Below are 20,587 nucleotides of genomic sequence, written 5' to 3' on the forward strand. Positions count from 1 at the left end.
CTGTCCCTGCTACCCTTCCTATGAAACTCTTTTGTGACTGTATATTTTATGTTCTCATTGCTCACAACCCTATCCAACATGATCGAACCAAGCATGTGGAGATCGATCAACACTTCATCAAAGAGAAGTTGGATATGGGTCTTATCACTGTGCCTTTTGTCCTCAGTAGTGAACAACTAGCTGATGCATTTACTAAAGGTCTTATTAGTAAGATGTTTCATCCGATTGTCTGCAAGTTGAGCATATGTGATATCTATGCACCAACTTGAGGAAGAGTGTTGTAATGATGGGTTACAGGGAAAGTGTCAGTTGCCAAACGGACCCTAAGGGGTTTAATGGTCTTTGTAATTCTCTATTATTATCAATAAAGAGGGCTGGTGTCACATAAGTCATAAGCCCATCTAACACTGCAACATCCTCTTCTACCACGACTGATCTAACAACTTCAACTTGTGCTGCTACAACTGCCCCCTTGACTTGTCTGCGCCTTCATCGTCTACCTCATTCACCTCAACTACTGCTTCCTCTGCCTTCTTCACCATGTCTGCATTTATCGTTGCTCCCTCTGTCACCGCCTCTAAAGGGGTCATCTCCGCCTCTACAGTCTTCGCCACCTCTGCCTTGGTTGCCTCCTCGCTTGCCTACCCTGCCCTATCCCTGGATTTCCACCAGGAAGCTCCTGTGATGCCACATCTCCTAGCCTGCTGGCCTCTCCCCTGCTTGCTGTCTCCCCCCTAGGATTGCTCACTTGCCTCCTCCTTGCTGTGAAGATGCCATGGATACCCTCCATGGTGCCCTTCCTTCCCAAGAATAAGACACTATGAAGTTGTGGTCTGCTTAGGCCCCTCCTAAGCATGCTTTGATCAATAAGACCCAGGATTGCTCCCCGCCGTCTCTCCTGTCCATTCAGGCCCTTCCTGCACTCCTCAGGTTTGCCTCCTTGCACTCTCCAATTTTCACTTTGGTTGCTGCTGATGTCTCCAAAAAGAAGAGCATGTCTACTAGATCCATCTCTCTTCCCAAAGGGCCGGTTAAGATCAAGCCTTCTAAAGCCCCTGAACCCTCTCCCCTTAAAGAATACTCCCGTTGGCCTAAGCCTAAACCCTCTCCTACCTGATAATTCCTCCCCTAGCCCTGTTGAGCTCTTGATCCATTCACCCGCCTGTTTCAAATGATCCTTTGGACTATCTGGAATGTCAGAGGCCTCAATTCCTCTGCCAAGCATACCTCTATCCGCTCCCGCATCCAATCATCTAGAGCTGTTATGTTGTCTTCTTGAAGCTTGTGTTTTTGAAGCTAATGCCTCCCGCATCTTTGCAGCTATTGCCCCCTCCTAGTCCTTCATCTCTAACTACGCCCACTCTCCTAATGGCTGAATTTGGATTCTGTGGAACCCCCATCTTCTTCATGTCTCTCCCATTGCTTTTTCCTCCCAATCCATTCACTTCTTCTCTCCCACCAGCTCCCCCCTTCTTCTCCGTGGTCTATGCTCATAATTGAGCTCTTGATAGGCTCCTCCTCTGGTCTGACCTCCGCTATTATTCCTCTTCTCTCGCTTCCCTCCCTTGGGCATTGGAGGATATTTTTAATGTGATTAGAGCCAGTCATGAGAAACTTGGAGGTGCCCCTATCGACCCTTCCTCTTTTGATTCCTTCAATGATTGCATTGAAGACATCTCAGTATGAGTAACCTCAGATGGTCAGGGTCCAAATTCACTTGGCACAACCGCAGAAGGGAGCTGATAGAGTGGCTTGCAAGCTGGACTGGGCTCTTGCGAATGAAGCCTAGCTCAATTCCTTCCCCGCTTATATTTGCTTTGACCTTGGAATTTCTTATCACTTCCTTATCTCTCTCTTTGTTCAACCCCACACCTCCTTCGCCCCCAAGGCCTTCAAATGCTTTGATATGTGGTCCCTCCATCAAGACTTTCTTCCTATTGTGAGTGAAGCTTGGGCTACCCCTATTCTTGCTCCCTCCTCTCCCCTTATTGCCCTTACCAAAAATCTCAAGAATGTCATAGCTACCCTTAAATCCTAGAATTCCAATTCCTTTGGAAACATCTTTGCTCGTATTACTTACTGTCAAGAGAAGCTTGACCTTATCCAATTTAGGCTTTAGCTTGATCTCCACAATCTCTCCCTGCTGAGGAAGAAAAGTTGGTAGCCTCTGAGCTCTCCTCTCTCCTAGGCCAGGAAAAATCCTTTCTCCGTGAGTAAACTCGAATCAAGTGGCTTGAGGTGGGAGACTCCAACTCTGTGTACTTTCACCGTTCTCTCAAAGCTCGAACTAATGCTAACTCCATTCCCAAGCTCTAATGGCTCCAAGCTCATCATTCTTGAGGATATTAAATGTGAAGCCATCTCCTACTTTAACAATCTCTTCCATCCTCCCACGTCCTCCTCCTACCCTCTTGCCTTGCAACCTCCTCAATAAGTTCATCCCTGACCATCTCCTTCCTTCTCTCCAGGCTATCCCAGCAGATAACAAGATCTTGGCTGCTGCCCTCTCTCACAAATCCAATAAAGCCCTTATCCTGATGGATTCAACATAGGATTTTTCTCGTCGTGCTAACACATCATTCGTGATGACCTCATCTTCGCCCCTCTGTAGCTTTTCCTCAAACCCAACCAAATCCATGGAATCAACCATACCTTCCTCTTCCTTATTCTCAAAAAAGAAGGTGTGGAGGCTATGCTTGATTTCAAACCTATCTCCCTTTGTAACCTCCTTTATAAATTTATTGCCAAAATCCTTACCAATTGGATTCAGATGGTCATCGACTTGCTTGTTAGCCCTAACCAATCGACTTTCATCGCTGGCAGAAGCATTGCTAATAACAACGTTCTTTGCCACGAGATTGTTAGAGGGTTCAATTGTGAGTCTGCAAGTCTCATCCTCTGCTGCCCTCCTTAAAATTGACATCCACAAGGCTTTTGACTCCATTCTTTGGGACTCCATCACAAGAGTCTTGTTACATGTCTTTTCCCCCCTCCTTTGTTTATTGGATTCTTTCTTGTATTTCCACCCCTTGCTTCTTTGTCCTAATCAATGGTAGTCTTGCTGGATACTTCTCTTCCTCTATAGGCATCATGCAGGGATGTCCTCTCTCCCCCTTCCTCTTCTCTCTGGCGCTCGAGGTTCTCTCTCATTCTATTCTCAATCCTCTATTCTCTCTCATTCTATTCTCAATCCTCTAGTGACCAACACCTCATCTCTCTCTCATCCCCAAATGCAAATCTCTCATGCTAACCCATCTCGCTTTTACTGATGATCTCATGATTTTCTCCAAAGCTGATCTTGCCTCCACCAATATTATGTCCTCCCTTCATCTCTTTAAGTCCCTCTTTGGCCTGTGAATCAACCTCCTCAAATCCAATCTCTTTCTCTTAGGAGTCTCTGATGACTGTCGGGCCCAGCTCCTCGCCATATCTGGCTTTTCCCTTGGCTCTCTTTGAGTTATATACCTGGGTCTTCCCCTCATCTCCTCTAGGCTTTCCTCCCATCACTGTTATCCCATCATCGATTCCATAAGGAAAAGACTTCAGCTTTAGAAAGGCAAGCTCCTTTCCTATGCTTGTCGTTTGGTCCTCCAATCCTTAAATCTCTACTGGCCTGGCATCTTTGTCCTCCCGGCCTCTACCTCCAAAGCCATCAACCCCTCCTGTGTTCCTTCTTGTGGAAAGGAGCAGAATCCTCTAAATTCCTTCATCCTATGAACTGGTCTAAAGTTTGCTGCTGTAGAGTTAAAGGAGGTTAAGGTTTCAGGCAAATCATAGATGTCCATTCCATGGGCACGTTGAAGCTCATTTGAAAAATTACCTTAAAGCAACGCAAAATTTGGGTCTCTTCGGTCTACTCCTCTCCCCTTAAGAATTATTCCCTCTAGCGGGAGGCCCTCCCTTGATGCCTCTTAGATAGGGTGTAATATTCTTAGCTCTGCTCTTCAAGCCATCTCTTACACCAGTGGCAATGTATCCTCCACCTCTCTTTGGTTAGACCCTTGGCACTCTTCTGGTATTCTCCTCCCTTGGTTAGTCTTAGAATCATCTTCTCCTCTAGTTTGTCCAGATCTGTCTTGGTCGCCCCCTCCAGCCTCCCCTCCCCCCTTGCCGGCCTTTGGTCTTCCCTCTCCCCATCCCCCCGGTCACTGTGGAAGAGAGGACAAGGTTATTTGGCTCCCCTCCTCAAAATGTTGTTCACTTCTGCCTCTGCTTGGGATTTCATCCGTTCAAAAGACCCCATCATTCCTTCGCAAAAACCCATCTGGTTTAAATGCCATATCCCTTGTCATAATTTCACTGCATAGCGCACTTTTTTCAACTGTCTTCCTTCATAGTCCTTCCTCAACTTCCGGCACATCCAAGTCCCCACCTCTTACTGTTTGTGGTGGAATGCATCGAAGATGCTGACCATCTTTTATTTTCTTGCCTCTTTTCAGCTTCTATCTGGAAGAGGATCCTTCAATCCTGCTGGCCCTCTCACAGGATTATCCTCCCCATTTCTAGAGAATGGATCTGGGCTGACACGACTTTTGGAAGTTCTAGCTTTTGTGACACAATTGGGAAGCTTGCCTATGGCGCCTCCATCAAACATATTTGGATGTAGCGCAATCTTCGTAGATGGACTTCCAATTCTCATTCTTTTGATGAGATTTGGAATGCCATATACTTTGATGTTAGCTCCAAACTTTGATGTCTATGTCATCGTCCGGTTTTTGTGATTCCCCAATGAACATGCTCATTGTTGTCTCCTAGGGCCTTCCCTCCTCTTTTATCTCCCCCTTGATGTTCCCCTTCTTTAGTTGGGCTCTTTGACCCTTGTTGTTGTTTCCCACCTTTGAGGGCTTGTTCCTTTTTGGCCCCCCCTCTCCCTTGTCTATTCTTCCTCTTGGTGATGAATTTATTTATTCATTAAAAAAAAAAAAAAATCATACCATCCATTAAGTTTGTTATTTAACTTGAAGATTGCTTATTATATATAAGTTACAAAGCCATGTGAATGAGATTTTAATAGAAACATGTCCCCTTCTTTTGTGTTGTGGTGAGGAAAATTCCATTCAATCATTATGTAAATCCATGTTCCATATAGATGATGCATGTATGCTAGACGCTATAAACACAGATATTGACTTATGCAGTAAACTGTTTTGACGACAATTATATGAATTGCTTAGAATCATTCTTCAGAAGCTTCTAATTTAGATCCCATGATGTTAAGATGAGTATGAGTAACTGAATGCACGTGGCAACATTAGGACGGGGTGATATAGGATTTTCAGTTCTTTTGAGCCTGAGTCTTTTCTTCTATTTGCATCTCCTTTTTTTTTCTCTGTATATTTCTCTTATACTGAAAGATCAATAAAGTGCTTGTCATCATTCAGGAAAATAACGAGTCTTTAAGTATCTTATGGTAATATATCATTATTTCCCTTACGATAATTTATTTTAGAGAATTATATGTAATATTATGTTAGCATTTTTTAGTCCTATAAAAGATGCTTTGGATAGACATGTTTTAGTTGTCAAGGGTTTTCTACTCAACTCAGTATGTAATACCAGCAACTTGGGTTCCATAATTCTGGCACTCTCTCCATACTTTTATCAGATTCAGATGGTTGGACCAAGTTGACCCACATTATTGTTACATAGATTTTCAATGGTTGTACTCTTTCCCATTTTATTTGCATTTCATCTTTTTTACTTCACTGATGACTAAAATCTCACTAAAATTTCTCATCTGAGTGTTGTAAAGGTGAAATATTCGGTGGAATTGAGGTTGGTAGTGATAGCAATGATTCTGAAATTCTTATGGATACTCTTGGAAGGTGCTGCTCCTGTGGTTTCCATGCAAGTGAAAGAAAATGCTGTTCCGCTGGAAGAGCGCTTAGTTCTGTGCCAGAACTCCTTTCAACAATTAAGGGGCCGTGGGCGTTAATCTATTGGCAGGTTCATACCTTTGCTTAAAAAAAAAATCTATTGGCAGTTTCCCACTTTCAAATTTCTCTAGTGTGCAAGTTCCTATAGTAGCATGGTACAACGTACTTCTATCTCTTTTGTAATAAAATTCTGCATCTTTTCTTTTTGTTGCATAAAGGATAGTTCAAAAACCTTGTGGTTTGGTCGAGATGCATTTGGGAGGCGAAGCTTACTTGTTCACTGGCCAACTTTGGATGATTTTCGCCTTTTGCTATCTTCTGTGTCACCACTATCATTTATCAAGAATGATACTGGTAAGTACTGTAGAACAAACAATCAATCATTTTTACTTTCTTTGTCCTTGCCCGGATCCATGTAGCCGACCCCATTAAGTTGGGACAAGGCTTTGTTGTTGTTGTTGTATTTTTATTTTGGGCAGAAAACAAGATAGACTTATTGGTGAAATTAGCAGTAGCTGATCACCTTAAAGTGAATCTGAAATGAGTTTCTGTGAAAATTTGAGTTTATATGCTGAAATGAAGAGAAGTTTACTCAAATTATTGTCATGCGCTCCCATTCTTTTTTCTTGCTTCTGGTTTACTTCTTTTGATAACTATGAGATAATTTTAATTGAAAAATAAATGGCATAATACAACAGCAACGAGGATAAAGCCAAGAATACTCAATGAGGATAATATACATGGGCTATGTTTGGCTAGGATTCTGATTCTTATTTTTGGGGTCAGAAGTGGAATTTGTTTTGGAAGGGGCTTCGTATGAGCCAGATTCTAGTGGTCGCATTCCAGAATTGGACCCAGAATCTAGAACTTCAGTCGAATTCTTGAATTCTGAAGTTTTATTGAAGGCTAATTTTGAAATAGCTAGATCCAATTCTAGCTAAGTCTGGTGGACGGTTGGGTTACATATGAGCAATCAAGGGTAAATAGTTTTAAGATACAAGTGAACAATCAAGGGTAAAGCAGTCATTCGACCATCTAGAAACAAAATAATGTAAGACTAATTACAAGGTAATCAGTCCCAATAGTTAGATAACAAACTCCAACGTTAACCAGAATAAATTCAGATTTGGCAGTGAACAGATCTGTAAATAAACCCTAAAATAGGTCAAATCAGCAATAACTTAGAATTCACAAACTGGGGCTCAGTTGAGCCTGAAGTCCTGGTCGAGTGTAGGGCTGATGATGCCTAAGAAAACCTCCAAACAGTAGCTCAAGATCTCTTCAGGTTGGGAAGATATGTGGCTGAACAGAATTAGCACAAAACTGGGTCAAATCTGGAGATTTTTAATGACTCACAGACTAGAATAAGGAACCAGCTCCAAGGTCACTACTTAGTCCTCCCCGGTACTTGAAATTTGATTATATGTATATATATATATTCCTATTCTGCTGCACCTGATTTTAGATTGGTACTACTTCAGAGATCTTGGCAGTGTTGTGGGATAGCGGTACGCGTCTTAGTCACATCACAAGCACCTTTTGCGAGGTGGGGTATGGATAGGAGATACACTAAAGATATGCATGGACATACACTTTTGAAGCCACAAAGAAAAAAAGAAAGAAAAAAAAGCAATATATAACACTTTTAATGTAGAAACATTAAAATGGAGAACAACGTAAAACAAGACAAGTGCATTCGATTGAAATTGTTATAAAGATGAGGTTTCTTACATATACTGATATATAGTATATGTATCTAAATTTCCCAACTCAGTATCAGTTGTTTTTAGCTAGTAAATTAATTTTTTTTCAAGTAGAACGTTTTTCAACTTTTGAAGAAATTTCAGATATCTATGAACAAATTAATGCAGTAGTTCATGTTTGATGCAATTAGTTTGTTTACCTAAATCTACTCAAACATAGCAAAAACAAAGATTTGTGAATAAAATTTGAGTTTTTTCAACTTAGCTGTCTTACGCTATGTTTAGCTTCAATGGATGATTTTTTATGCTTCAATCCTCTAAACATTAGTTTGATTGTAGAGTTTGAATCATTTTTATGAATGATTCAAAGCCCCAAGTCCCAGAAATGAAAGGGAGATCGATTATGCAGTTGTGCTTTAAATTTTGAAAATTTTAGTACCACCAGTGAGAAGAATATACTCTATTTCAAAAGTGAAATGGATTTTGTTGATACATATTTTAAGTATCGGTGAGTTTTGCTGTGTGTCGGCCGATATTTATCAATATGAAATGATACACTTCAATTTAAAAAAAAAAAAAAAAAACTGTATCGTATCAATACGGACTGATACCTATACGTGTTGGCCGATATGATACTAATAGATACTTTAAACCCCGACTATCACTTCATCATGGGAGTCACAAAACTGATTTCTTTATTGACCTCAGTAGCTGATATGATGGATTTTCTTTTCTGATGTTGTAGACAAGATTTGGCATAGTGTCTGTACGATGCGGATCCAGGTTCCAAAAATTGGACTTATGGGCCCACAATTAACAACTAAACCAGTTTTCAAAGAAGTAGTGGCATTCTTGTAAATTCAGGAACAACTCAAGTGCTTAGAAGTGAGGGAATAGATAATAGAGTCAAATTGGAATAGAAAATTAGAAAAGGAGGGTTAATATAGGAGTAGATTACAAGAACTGACCCCAAACAAGATAAACAAAACCCAATATAGAACAGCAAAGAATCAACCAACAAACAAACCCCACAGTTTTTAGAATAAATCAGCAGCAAAACCCAACCCAAATCCAAATCGCTAGGAGAGAGAAACAGCCCTGCGATTGGGAAAAAGAGAGATAGGTGCGGTTGGACCTGTCGGCCTCTAATGAGGCTGAAACTGAGGTCGATGGGAGCCCTTACTGTGAGGAAGAAAACCTCCAAAGATGAACAGATTTTGTCGGCTGATGCAGAAGTTCTGAAGTTTCTTGATTTCCAGCCCTAGGAGAGAGATCGCGGGCTTCAGGAGAGAGACTCTTGTGGATCAATTCTGGTTCTGGAAAGCTTGGACAGATCTGAAATTTTGAGTCTTCACAGCAGCAGCAAACATAAACAGCAGCAACTAACAGAGGAAATAAAAGAATTAAACAAAGAAGAATTAAGGGAAAGTGGGAGAGGAAGTGGCTATCTCAGCTTGGGCTTCTCACCCACAGTAATGTAGGACTAGGTTTGACAAGCCAAACTAGAGCCAAACTGTAGGAAAGTTTAAACCGAAGAACAACCACATAACCTCCACAATAATCCACAGCAGACTAATATACCAGCAATAATCAGACCAACAGAAAAGAGGAAAACAGTAGCTATCGATCAAAATACTCAATGCTACTTAGCCCAGATATTAGTAGATCAAATAAACCAAAATCCAGCAGTAGTAATAAGAGGCAGCAGTCCCAAAACAACAGCAGAAAATAACAGAACAGAATAAGACAGATCAGGCTATCGATTCTGGTTATATTCTGGCAGAATCACTACAGGACAAAATTCTGGAGATTTTGAATATCTCTGTAATGGAAGCACAGAATCAGGCCTACTTTGGGTCGATCCTTAAGGGAGTACAGGGGAACAATCGACCACTGTTTGGGAGCCAATCAGTGGCTGGAACTGGCTCCAGCAGAAGAGGCCGAAGGGTTCTGTTTCAGAATTTCTGGGCAGAAAATTTGAAGTTATAAATACCTGGTTGTACAGCAATAGATCTCTGATATTAAAACTTGAATTCAGTTGAGAAAGAGCAATAGACATTGAGGGACCTCTTGGACTTCACGCTGTAAGGAGTCGCTTGGATCAGACACCAAACCCAATACCTTTATCAGACACAAGGAGCAGCTATAGAAGCCAGCGGCAGCAGCAACAAGAGTTTTTTTTTTGCTAAACATAAATCATGGGCATGAGAGAGCCCTTTCCTTTATTTATAATGATGAGGAGTTTACAAAATAATAGCAACTCAGAAGTTACTAAATATGAGTTACAAAAAACTACTTACATGTAGTTACTAAAACTGAAATTATAAACTAATGAAAAAGGAAACTAAGATATAGACTGAAATTAGAAACTACTTAAGACAGGAATTAGAAACTAATTATAGGACTAAAATTAGAAACTAAATAAGATCTAATATCCCCCATCACTAGCCCAAACCGTGGGCTATCATAAGCCGCCAGATCTGGTCGACCCCGTCAGCCAGTTGGGTCGACCCTTTTGGTCCTTCTTGTGTAGGCCCTTGGTGCCTTCGGTACTGCATTACTCAGCTATCCCAGCTGCTCTAGCAAATAGTTGCAAACTTCTTTATTCAAATCTGAGAAATAAGTGTACATAAGCTCCTCTATTTAAAGAGGGCAGAATTACAACGGTTATAGGTCTAGGAGCTAATAGGAGTTAGTTTCCAACTAGGACTAACCACTCCTATTGCAACTAGGACTAGGAATAGACTAAGACTAGGACAAGGGCTGATAGGCCTTAATAGGACTTACAATCAATGAACCCAAAATAACATACAAGACATTTAAACGAATACTTAAGTGAAAGCCTAAACCAATTGGCCCATTGGGCCCATTCTTTATTACATCAAATAGGCCTCAATTAAGAGGCCGATTGTAGTCCCTTTGGGCTGGGCTTCTTCCTGTGATAGCCCTGCCCATAATAGGGATCTACATCAAGGGTATTCTGGAATTACAAAAGATAAGGGGAATAGTAGAACACAGGTTCTGATATCAAGTTAGAAATCGAAGAGATTAGGGTTAGAGATGAGGGAGAAGAAGAGAAGAAGAGAGGAAGAGAAGAAGAGAAGAAGAGAAGAAGAGAAGAGATGAAGAAAAAGGAGAGGAGTTGAGAGGAGAAAGAGAATGAAGAGTGCAAGATCGTGGGAGAGCATTTTGCTCTTTCCACCTATATTAGGCTCAAACTAATTACTTAAGGAAATTACATAGTCCTCCAAAGGGAGTTAAGAGAGAAAAAAGGAAAATACAACTTAGGACAACTTAATATAAAGATAGTTCCTAAAGTACCCCTATTACATAAACTCCAACACAGTCAACACAAAAGACAAAACCCACAACTGGATTTGAAATCGATAGAGGAGATTTCAGCCCTTCTAGAAGCCTGGTTCTGCCAGCTCGATGGGACCTGGCTGGCTGGGCCATTCCATGACCAGATTGGCTCGAATGGTCCTGGATCAGGTTCTTCTTCTTCCTTCGGTTGTGCAGGCCTGTGTAGGGATCTACATCAGCTACTCTTTTGGTAAGGGTTGCTTTCATGTGTATTGGGTTGGTCCTCTTGTGGAGGGCTGATTGTGTTGTTGTTGTACTTCTATGTATTTGTACCACAATGTCCTTCTATGGTCTGTGTTTCTATCAGTAAAAGATTGTTATTTATTAAAAAGAATTCTATGCATTCTTGCTGAGATTATTCATTGCTGATTCCAGCGACTTAATTCAACCTGCCAACCAAATGTTACAACTTGTGTAAGAGATAGTTGCACTTACGCCATTCTTATATATAGTTTTGGAGCATCCTTTGGTTATCAGATCCACCTTCTTATGTGTTTCGAAATGTTGTGTCCCTGACTCTGGGAATTTCTTCCATCTCTGCTGACATTGTAGTCAGGAAAAGTTTGGGAAGTTGGTTGAGTTCAGTGGAGAATGATTCTGGCTGCAGTGGGCTGTCACAGGGAACAGGATAGGTCTTTCAAAGACAGTTGATTTATATTTTAGATGATGCTGGTGAATGGTAAGATACTCACAGGTTCTCCGTTGAAGTTCCCGTGAACTCCTTCATAATTGTAAAGGGTTCATTCATCAGTAGTAGTAGTAGTAGCTAATTCACAAACTGAAAAGGATCGGTTTGAACCAGAACTGAGACTGGAGGGGGGGGGGCGAATCCCACAGACCAATAGATCCTATGGAATTTCTTGATTCCTTTCGAGTGCTTGGACAGGGCAGGAGTATAACACTTTATAGGTATGCTAATCATTTGTTTGCCCTGGTCCAACAAAGCTTGGAAGATTTTAATTCCACAAGGTTTTTGAATATGCTTCATTATGCTTCCTTTTTTTTTTTTATATATATATTTTTTAAACTATGGTGAACAGATTTGTTTCCTCTCAGGCAACTCATAACTTAAGTCTGCTAACAGATTGTGGCCTCAATTTCTGGGAAGAGCTTCCATGTGGGATATACAGCATCTGCTTTGATGCTTCAAAAGCCAGTGGATTTCTGATTGGCACTGCCAGAAAACATGAATGGACTGATCCTGGGCTAGAGGAACTGATTAAATGGGATCGAGCTTTTGTAAAACCCCAGGATGAGGAATTAAAATTCTTCAACCTTGCAGTTATAAAGGATCGAAGACTCATGAATTCAACTTCCTTGGACGGGATGCCCTCTGAATTATGTTCTCGTCATGTTATAGAGCAAGCAAAACTTAATGCAGGTATTCCAGCTTCTTTAGTGACTGATATCATCTGGGAACCTTCCATCTTAGGTTATGAAGGTGTATTGCTATTGCAAATCTTAGCCTCAGATATTTCAGCCAGCAGACATTCTGACTGCAGTTTCTGGTTAGTGCAGGGGTTATTCAACATTCAGTTTCATTGCCCGTGTTTAAGGTGCTTAATGCTCTGAAAGAATCTGTGATGCGACGAACTGCTCAGAACAGAATCTTTCAGGTCCAAAATTTCAGTGATGATTGTTCAAGTTCCATGCATGATTTGACACTGTTTCATGCTCTGTTGTCTTAATTCTGCTGATAGCTACCCAACAATACTCTTTAATGGCTTTCTTTTTACCCTTCTAGTACCTTGGTATTCAGAATTGAACTTTCCTTTGAGAATGGAAGTATGACTTTTTAATTTTCTGATAGGGGCAGTCAACTATTAGAATTTGATGCTATCAATTGAAGGGAGAAACTTAAATCTTGATCCATTATATATGTTGAATTCTATACATTGTGAAGTATTATTTTTTTTTTAAATATTCTTTCCCCCCTTTTTGGTACATAAATTGGTAGAACTACTGCTTTTATTTTTAATAAAAAATTAATTTCTATATTTCAAAGAGGCTTTAATTTGCATCGTATTGTTCTAAATCTATTCATCACTGTATATTTGAAAGTAAATAGTAAACCAGGATAACAAGAGAATCAGTATGAACTTGGTGATGCAGTCATGTAAAGGTTCCATTTTGGAATGTATCCTTTGATACTGGACTACTGGTATTTATGTTTGAAATAAGGCCTGTGGCTACTGTAGAAGTAGAAGAAAACCTCGCAAAAGAAACAAAATGAATTATACTTAAAATTTTATGCAGCATGACCCTATATATCTTGGTTGCTTCTTTTCATTTATCTTGGAAACTAATTGCAGTGTAACCATGGAAAAAGGCTCAAGACTCATGGATAAATAAAAATAGAAAGTAGGGACAACAATCAGTCATAAGGACATTCAATCTTCCAAATTATTGCCTTCTGCCTTTGTTAGCGATGGGAGTATGTATGTCTTGGTATTGTTTAGTTGATAAAGTTACATGGTATCAGAGCAAGGTTGATCATTATATTTGTAATCATAGTTCCTGTTTTTGAGAGTTCTTCAATGCTTTTTTTTCTTCTTCTTCTGGTGGGAAGCAACTTATGCTGCACCTGTTTTCTTAAACCCTAGTGAAGCTTCTGAATCATCATGACATACTCATCAGAATGGCAATAGCAATAGAAAAAAATGTAAGAAACCTCATCGTTTTGAACAATTTTAATTGAATACACTTGTCTCTTAGTACGATGTTCTCCATTTTAGTGTTTATGCATGATACATGTTATATAGTGTTTTTTTGTTTTATTTTTTTTATTTTTTATTTTAATGCAAAAGTGTATAAGAATGTGTACCCTGTTTGTTTATATTTGTTTATTTATCTTATCTTAGTGTATCTCTGATATGATACCCTTCGATATGTATCTGAAATTTAGCCGACCAGTATGGTAACCGATATCGATACTTTAATCCTTGCTAGTAAGCCTGTCAATATGTTTGTGATAACAAGGCAACCATTTTATATTCCTAGTAACCCGGTGTTTCATGAGTGCACTAAGCACATTGAAGTTGACTGCTATTTTGTACGAGATGCCGTAATGAATAGTTGATTGCTACACCCTTCGTTGCATCTGGGAATCAACTTGGTGACATGTTTACTAAGGTTTTATTTATCTAACTTTTCTTGCAGGGTGTTTGAAGCTGGGCTTATGTCTATGCTACAGCTTGAGGGGAGTGTTAGCAATAGGATATTTATGTCTTGGGGCCCGTTTGATAACGTTTCTGTCGTTTCTGTTTCAAGAAACAACAGAAACATAAATTTTGGTTTTTAGAAACAGAAACGGAATTGAAGGTGTTTGATAAGTCATATTTTTAGAAGTCGATGGTAACCAGTGAAAAAATTGCCACAAGTCGTTTCCAGAAACGGCGAAACAAGTTGAACTTGTTTCGCTTGAGTCGTTTCTTGAATCATAAATAAATAAAAATTTTTATTTCTATTTCTAAAAATAAATGAAACGAAACCAAGGATTAAAGTATCGGTATCGGTCGCCGTATCGGTTGGCCAAAATTAAGATATGAATCGGAGAGTATCGTATCGTATCGGACATACACTAAGATACGCTAAAGATACACACATAAATGGATAGGAAACATTTTTTTAAACACTTTTGCATAAAGAATTTGTTAAAAAAAACTATTGATAACATGTATTATGCATAAACACTAAATTGAGGGTATCGTACTAAAAATTCAAGGTTTGTAGTTGTCCCATAAATGTAAAATCCTTGTTCCTAACCTTGATTTCCACTTTAGTTAGAAAGAAATATGACTGACAGCAACTTTGGAACAAAAACCCTTCAAAAAATCATGTTTTTTTGAAAAATTACCCATCTTAGCCATTATATGACCGTAGCGCACTATATCGGTACATATCGATACTCATCGATACGTATTGATACTCACTGATACGTACCGATATATATATATATATATATTGATACTCACCGATACGTGCCGATATATACCGATATGTACCGATCGATACATATCGATACTCACCGATACATACCAATACATATCAAAACGTACATTTTACCTCAATTTTATATTTTTCATAGAGTCGTATCAAGGCATATCGTATCGTATCGTATCGATGTGTATTGGTGGTGTATTGATGCATATCGGTATGTATTGTAGGATATATATATATATATCGATACAAAAGGATTTTAAAAATTTCATGTATCGTATCGGTCTACTATATTTAAGATACGTATCGGAGGGTATCGTATCGGTATCGAAGATACTTAAAACCATGGGTGATTGTTTTCCTTTTTAAAGAGGATGTTGAGTGAGTCATGAGAGTTTCATATATATATATATATATATATACTAGTAAAAATTACACGTGCAAATGCACGTGTGGCCATATGTTGAGGGTGAGAGGATTTGAAAGAGAGATAGAGTTTGAGATAGAAAAGGGGAGAGAGAGAGAGAGAGAGAGAGGTGTCCAACTCAAAATAAATAAGAGAGAGAGAGAGAGAGAGAGGTGTCCAACTCAAAATAAATAATATAACAAATGTTATCATCTATCAATGATGCACTTTTTTTCTTCCCTTTTTTTGGTTAAAGCAAAATAACTTTCATGGATCACAAATAAGCCGAATATGTGAATATGTATACATGGATATCAAAAATGTTATCCTGACTTTGGAGTGCATTCTACTTTAGTATGCATTGTTTGTTTGACGCAATGTTCTTGGAATTGAAGTTTATTTATTTTCAATGTTAGACAAGCTCAAAAGGAAATAATATCTTGAAAGGTGTATAGGGCATTATGAGTGGCACAATAATGCTTCGAGATGAAAACCAAATAGTGTCAGGAAAATGATTTGATTCATCATTCTTCAATATTGCAAATTAAAACCAAAATCATTCGTTTTGTAATTTTTTATTTAATATAAAGTATATAGTAGAAGGATAAGTATGCCATCAATATCAAGTATGCTAGCAGATAACACCAATAAGATCACATGATGAAGTATAATTCAGGAAGGATATAAGGGTCATTTCAGAAAAAAGAGAAGAGAGAGATAGACACAATGGGTGCTAACATACTTGATATCGGCAGCATACCCAACATTTTCCCAAAGTATATAGAATAATTTATAAAACTGAAATCATAAGAAAAATTACTACAATTCAAAACACAAACGGGTCATTAGGCTACTTTATAGGAAAACCTTGAGCAACATCATCGTACCTTCTTCTCCTTAAATTGCCATTGAAACAAGGGATATCTAATTAGAGCATTATAAGGAGTTGCTGCAATGAGCACAAATATCAAAATAAGTAGTCAGATAAGATGGAAAAATATGGTTGAATCGGCTAAATAAGTATTCATAAAAAATCATTAGAAAAAAATAAAGTAACCTTCAATGCCTTTATAGTTGACAAGATCATGAGACCCTCAATGTATAAAAAAAAAAAAGTAATAGTCTATCCTACGAATTGAGAAATTCCATAGTATCTTCAACTTAAATATTGATAATGACAAAGAATTCTCAAAATATTTCATATTTCTGACATCTTTCACAGTGTCGACAAAGTTGCAGAGAAGTCTGACTTCCAATCATCGTTTCAAGAGTGGGTTATTCGTTGTTGCTCAGTGCTAGAGTTGTGCCAACATTGTTGCTCTCAAATATTAGAAATTGGATTCGGTCCAAGACAAGTCGAGTTAGTGTGGTAGTGAAGTGAACTAAGAAGAGAATTGCGAGAGAGAGAAGGGGAATTAGAAAATTTTCTATTTATCAGAAACAATGACAAAGGGATTTGAAAGAAATAATTCATATTTTTCACCGATTTCAGATTTAGATACTCACAGAAGTGTAAATCTATGGAAGCACTTTGGTAAACGACATGATATCACTTACATTGCATAAGATGAAAAGAAAAAGCTCTATTGCAATTGAAACTATCGACTCTTCGAACTCTCAATCAGTGATAAGGACCTGCAACAATTCCAATATTTTTAGAAAATTTTATTCTAAATACATAGGTAAACTAAGAAAATTGGAACTATAGGAACGAAAAGAAGTCCAAGAACAAAAGAACTATGAAAAAAGAAAAAACTATCAATGCATAGGTTTCGATTCAAACATGGTATATATTACATTAAAAACAACTTTAAGACCATCCATAAAAGCATTCAAAACATTGATACGGGTAAAGAAAATCTATCCTTCTTCCAATGTGTCATATCCATTAATATAAAAATTAATAAACACAAAAAAGATTTATGAGGAGCAGAATCCATACCAAGACTATATTGCTCGAAGGTCCCAATAACAGGGTAGGGAGCCTTGGAAGTCCGATCCAATAGCCATGACTCTCTAATTGCCATGGAATTGGGTCAACTTCTTTCTTCACCCATTATAACACTGAAGAAATAAAAAATAATCAGAAATTAAAAACAATCTAACATTTAGACTTGATATAAGTTGATAAAAACAAATTTAACACATTATCGAGAAATTTATAATTCCAATGTGTAATTTTTTTTTCTTACAAACCCCTTACCTTGCAGAAAAATTAAAAATTTCTTGAGACATGGCGTACAAGGAGTCAAGAGAGGCAATAAAAAGCTTGCTACGCCTTATAAAAGTTGTAGAGAAACACTTCCAAAAAATAAAGGCTGCAATAAAAGGATTACAAAAAAAATGGAAGAAGGCATAAGAGAGGAGTTAACCCTGTAACCATCTAGAGAGTGTCTTTTTCCCACTCATGTTCTAGTTTAATTGTATGTTTTCTTCAAAAGTATCATTCTGAGGTCTAGCAGCTCTGAAAAGTATTTTGACCCAAAGTTATGAACAACATCACTAATAACTTCAATTTTAGGAAGGCCTTGGGAGGTAGGCACTTCAACATCCCTCTGACTGGATGCTTCTGTTTGATCTATTGGACCAAGATTTGAAACACTCACACCTTTGTCTGTTGGAGCTGAACGAGGGACATTACATAAAAAAGATATCATGTTATTTCTGTCTTGCATTTTTTATTCCTATAAATTCAAAAGTGCAATCATAGGATGAAGAAACACAGGATATAGAAGAAACATACTCTTCTTCCATTGGACTAATTCCTAGAATCTTTGTAGGAGGAGGTATATCCATTCTAATATCCTATAAAAAGCAAAAAAGTCCCTGTCAAATGTTGAATAGTACTTGGCATTCAAAATATCAGAAACTATAAGTATCATGACATAAAAAATTTGCTAAAGACTTTAGACCTCATTAATGAAAAAAGTAATATAAGGATTTCATTCAGCAGGGATCTGATTTGTAAACAAGATAAAACCAAACATTCACTCATAGATTGTACAATTCCAATATATTTTCAAATAGAACATTAAAAATAAATAAATAAATAAATAAATAAATAAATGCAAGCACCAATCCAAGACTAAAACCTGTCAAAGTAATCTCTTCACAGCTCTTAAAATGATTATTTGGTGATCTGAGAAGCAAAATACAAACATTAAATCAACAAGTTGAAACAGAACATAAGATACACATAGGATAGCATGACCAGAAAAATATTACCCATCAACAAATCATCCAAATTCCAAGCATCAAGCTCAAATGTTTCAAAGAAAGTGGCAGCATAAAATGGAGCATGAGTTGCATCCTATGATAGATTAACATCTCTTGAGCCAAAGAAAATATTTAATGACTGCCACATCATATTGCTCTCATGCCAAAGATATTCCACCTTTTTTGAATATATAACACCACCACCCAATAGAAGGTGCACTGACAATCTTAGCGCAATTGGGATTTCTGGGAACATTATACATTCTAAAGGCACCATCAGAAGAAAACAATAGGAAGAAATTAACTCAAGTAAAAGAAACACATGTTAACCATTGCATACACATTGAATCAAAGAACACGTAGAATACTCTCATAATAAACTACCAATAAATAATACAAAGGGATGGCAACAAATCGTTATCTCGAGATGATTGATTCAATCTCCATATTCAATAAAAACATACATGCAAATGCACGTGAGTACAGAAATTACTAAAAAAATCAAAGTTACCTATGTTGTCTTATGTCGAGAGAGAGAGAGAGAGAGAGCATTGATGATCATTGAAAGATTAAATAAGCATTGTTACAAGCAAGGGCAAGATGATATGAATATTTAGAAATAAAGTGTCATCATGATATAGATCCAAAATTGTCCTAACAACTCTGTTATATAGCCCCAAGTTTATGTCTTCGTTTTGAGAGAGAGAGAGAGAGAGAGAGAGAGAGAGATAACAAGAAACATAAGTTAGAAGGAAGGGGGATGTGAGGGATGCATTCATGGTAGAGCATTTGAGTAATAAGATCTTAAGATTTAATGGCAAAAATAATATAAAAAGATTAAAAAAAAAAAAAAACCTCAAGATACCATGTTCACATGAAGAAAAATAATAATCAATGAGAGAGAAAGAGAGAGAGAGAGAGAGAGAATTATATAATGAAAATTTTAACCAGTGAAATAGAGAGAGAAAGAGAGTAAAATATAGTATGTAAGTCTTCTACATGCAACTTTGAAATTTAAAATTATTCGAAAACGACCCAATTGCCAACATTTGAAATCTCTCTCTCTCTCTCTCTCTCTCTCTCTCTCTCTCTCAAACACTATCTCCTCTTTGCCTTTAAATGGAACTCCTTCTCAATTATTGAATTGATCAGTGCCGTTTTACTAAAACAAACTTTAATTGACTATTAATCCATACAATTAAATATGGATGAGTTAATAATTAATCTTCAATCCTCTTCTAATATCATTAATCCATACAAAGGGATGGCAACAAAGCAATGTGGGAAGGAGATGAAGATGGGTAAGAGAAGTGAGAAGGGGTTTTATCAAGTTCAATTGCAGAAGTAGAGAGGGATGATTCCATCAATACCTCAGCCTCTGCATATCGTCAAAAAGCAATACCAATGTTTAGGAAAGATTGAACGTAACAAAGTTGAGCAACGGCAAGAGAGTACCTTGAATCGATTGCTTGTTTGATAAATCTCTTCCGCTCCTTACATAGCCGAAGCGCCTCGTTATTCTCGCTTCTAAAACTTGAATCACCTACTTCGCACTCGCAAAAGCCCACTCCAAGAAACAAAGTTCATTTTCGAAACTCCTGCTTAAATGATCGTTTTTAAAAGCTGTTTGTCGCGGTTGCTTCCCTCAAAATTCACCGTTTCAGGGGAATGCAATAGCAAACATTGAAATACTTAAGAGGAAAGACCCAGTTAAGTGTAACCAACCTTCTCAAACCAATGGAGTCCACTGAAATAACCAATGGAGGCAAAGATGACTCCATTCTGGATGAGGGCTTGATGAGCAAGGGAATGACTGTTAATGAAGACTCCATTGAAATAACCAATGGAGGCATCTATACTCTACTCAAAATCTAGCCTGTCTTGTCTCTGATATTGAAAGAGAGGAGAATAATTACAAAAAAAAAAAAAAAAAAGAGAGGAGGAAGATGAATTTTTATTGGTACGGAATTCCTAAGATATAGATTTTTTTACTTTAAATAAATCCTAAAAGATATTTTAAAAGGAGGAAAAGAGAGGAACGAGAGAGAGGAGGAATGGAGGAAGAGAGGAGATTGAGGAATTAT

The 20,587-nt window shown here is 37.9% G+C and overlaps 1 protein-coding gene and 1 long non-coding RNA gene across 8 annotated transcripts in view; one reads left to right on the forward strand and one right to left on the reverse strand.

Annotated features, from left to right (window-relative positions):
- The window catches only part of LOC122078703 (asparagine synthetase domain-containing protein 1), an 80,256-nt gene that overhangs the window by 11,526 nt on the left and 48,143 nt on the right, over positions 1-20,587 (forward strand). For all 3 annotated transcript variants that reach the window (XM_042644802.1, XM_042644801.1, XM_042644803.1), the window contains exons 3-6: positions 5,753-5,946; positions 6,095-6,230; positions 12,027-12,323; positions 12,461-12,558. In XM_042644802.1, the coding sequence (XP_042500736.1) occupies positions 5,753-5,946; positions 6,095-6,230; positions 12,027-12,323; positions 12,461-12,558 (725 nt within the window). The remainder of the gene's footprint in view (positions 1-5,752; positions 5,947-6,094; positions 6,231-12,026; positions 12,324-12,460; positions 12,559-20,587) is intronic.
- On the reverse strand, positions 16,393-20,549 carry LOC122078705. 5 transcript variants are annotated; one of them, XR_006140161.1, is made up of 4 exons: positions 20,229-20,549; positions 19,959-20,101; positions 17,230-18,092; positions 16,393-16,922 (listed from the first exon to the last, which is right to left on the reverse strand). It is a non-coding gene; the product is annotated as an uncharacterized LOC122078705 (long non-coding RNA). The 5 variants fall into 5 exon arrangements; XR_006140163.1 differs by having other exon boundaries at positions 17,230-17,351; positions 18,031-18,092; positions 19,959-20,549; XR_006140162.1 differs by having other exon boundaries at positions 17,230-17,351; positions 17,491-18,092; positions 19,959-20,549.

This window comes from Macadamia integrifolia, chromosome 5 (assembly GCF_013358625.1).
Source record: "Macadamia integrifolia cultivar HAES 741 chromosome 5, SCU_Mint_v3, whole genome shotgun sequence".
Classification (NCBI taxonomy): Eukaryota; Viridiplantae; Streptophyta; class Magnoliopsida; order Proteales; family Proteaceae; genus Macadamia; species Macadamia integrifolia.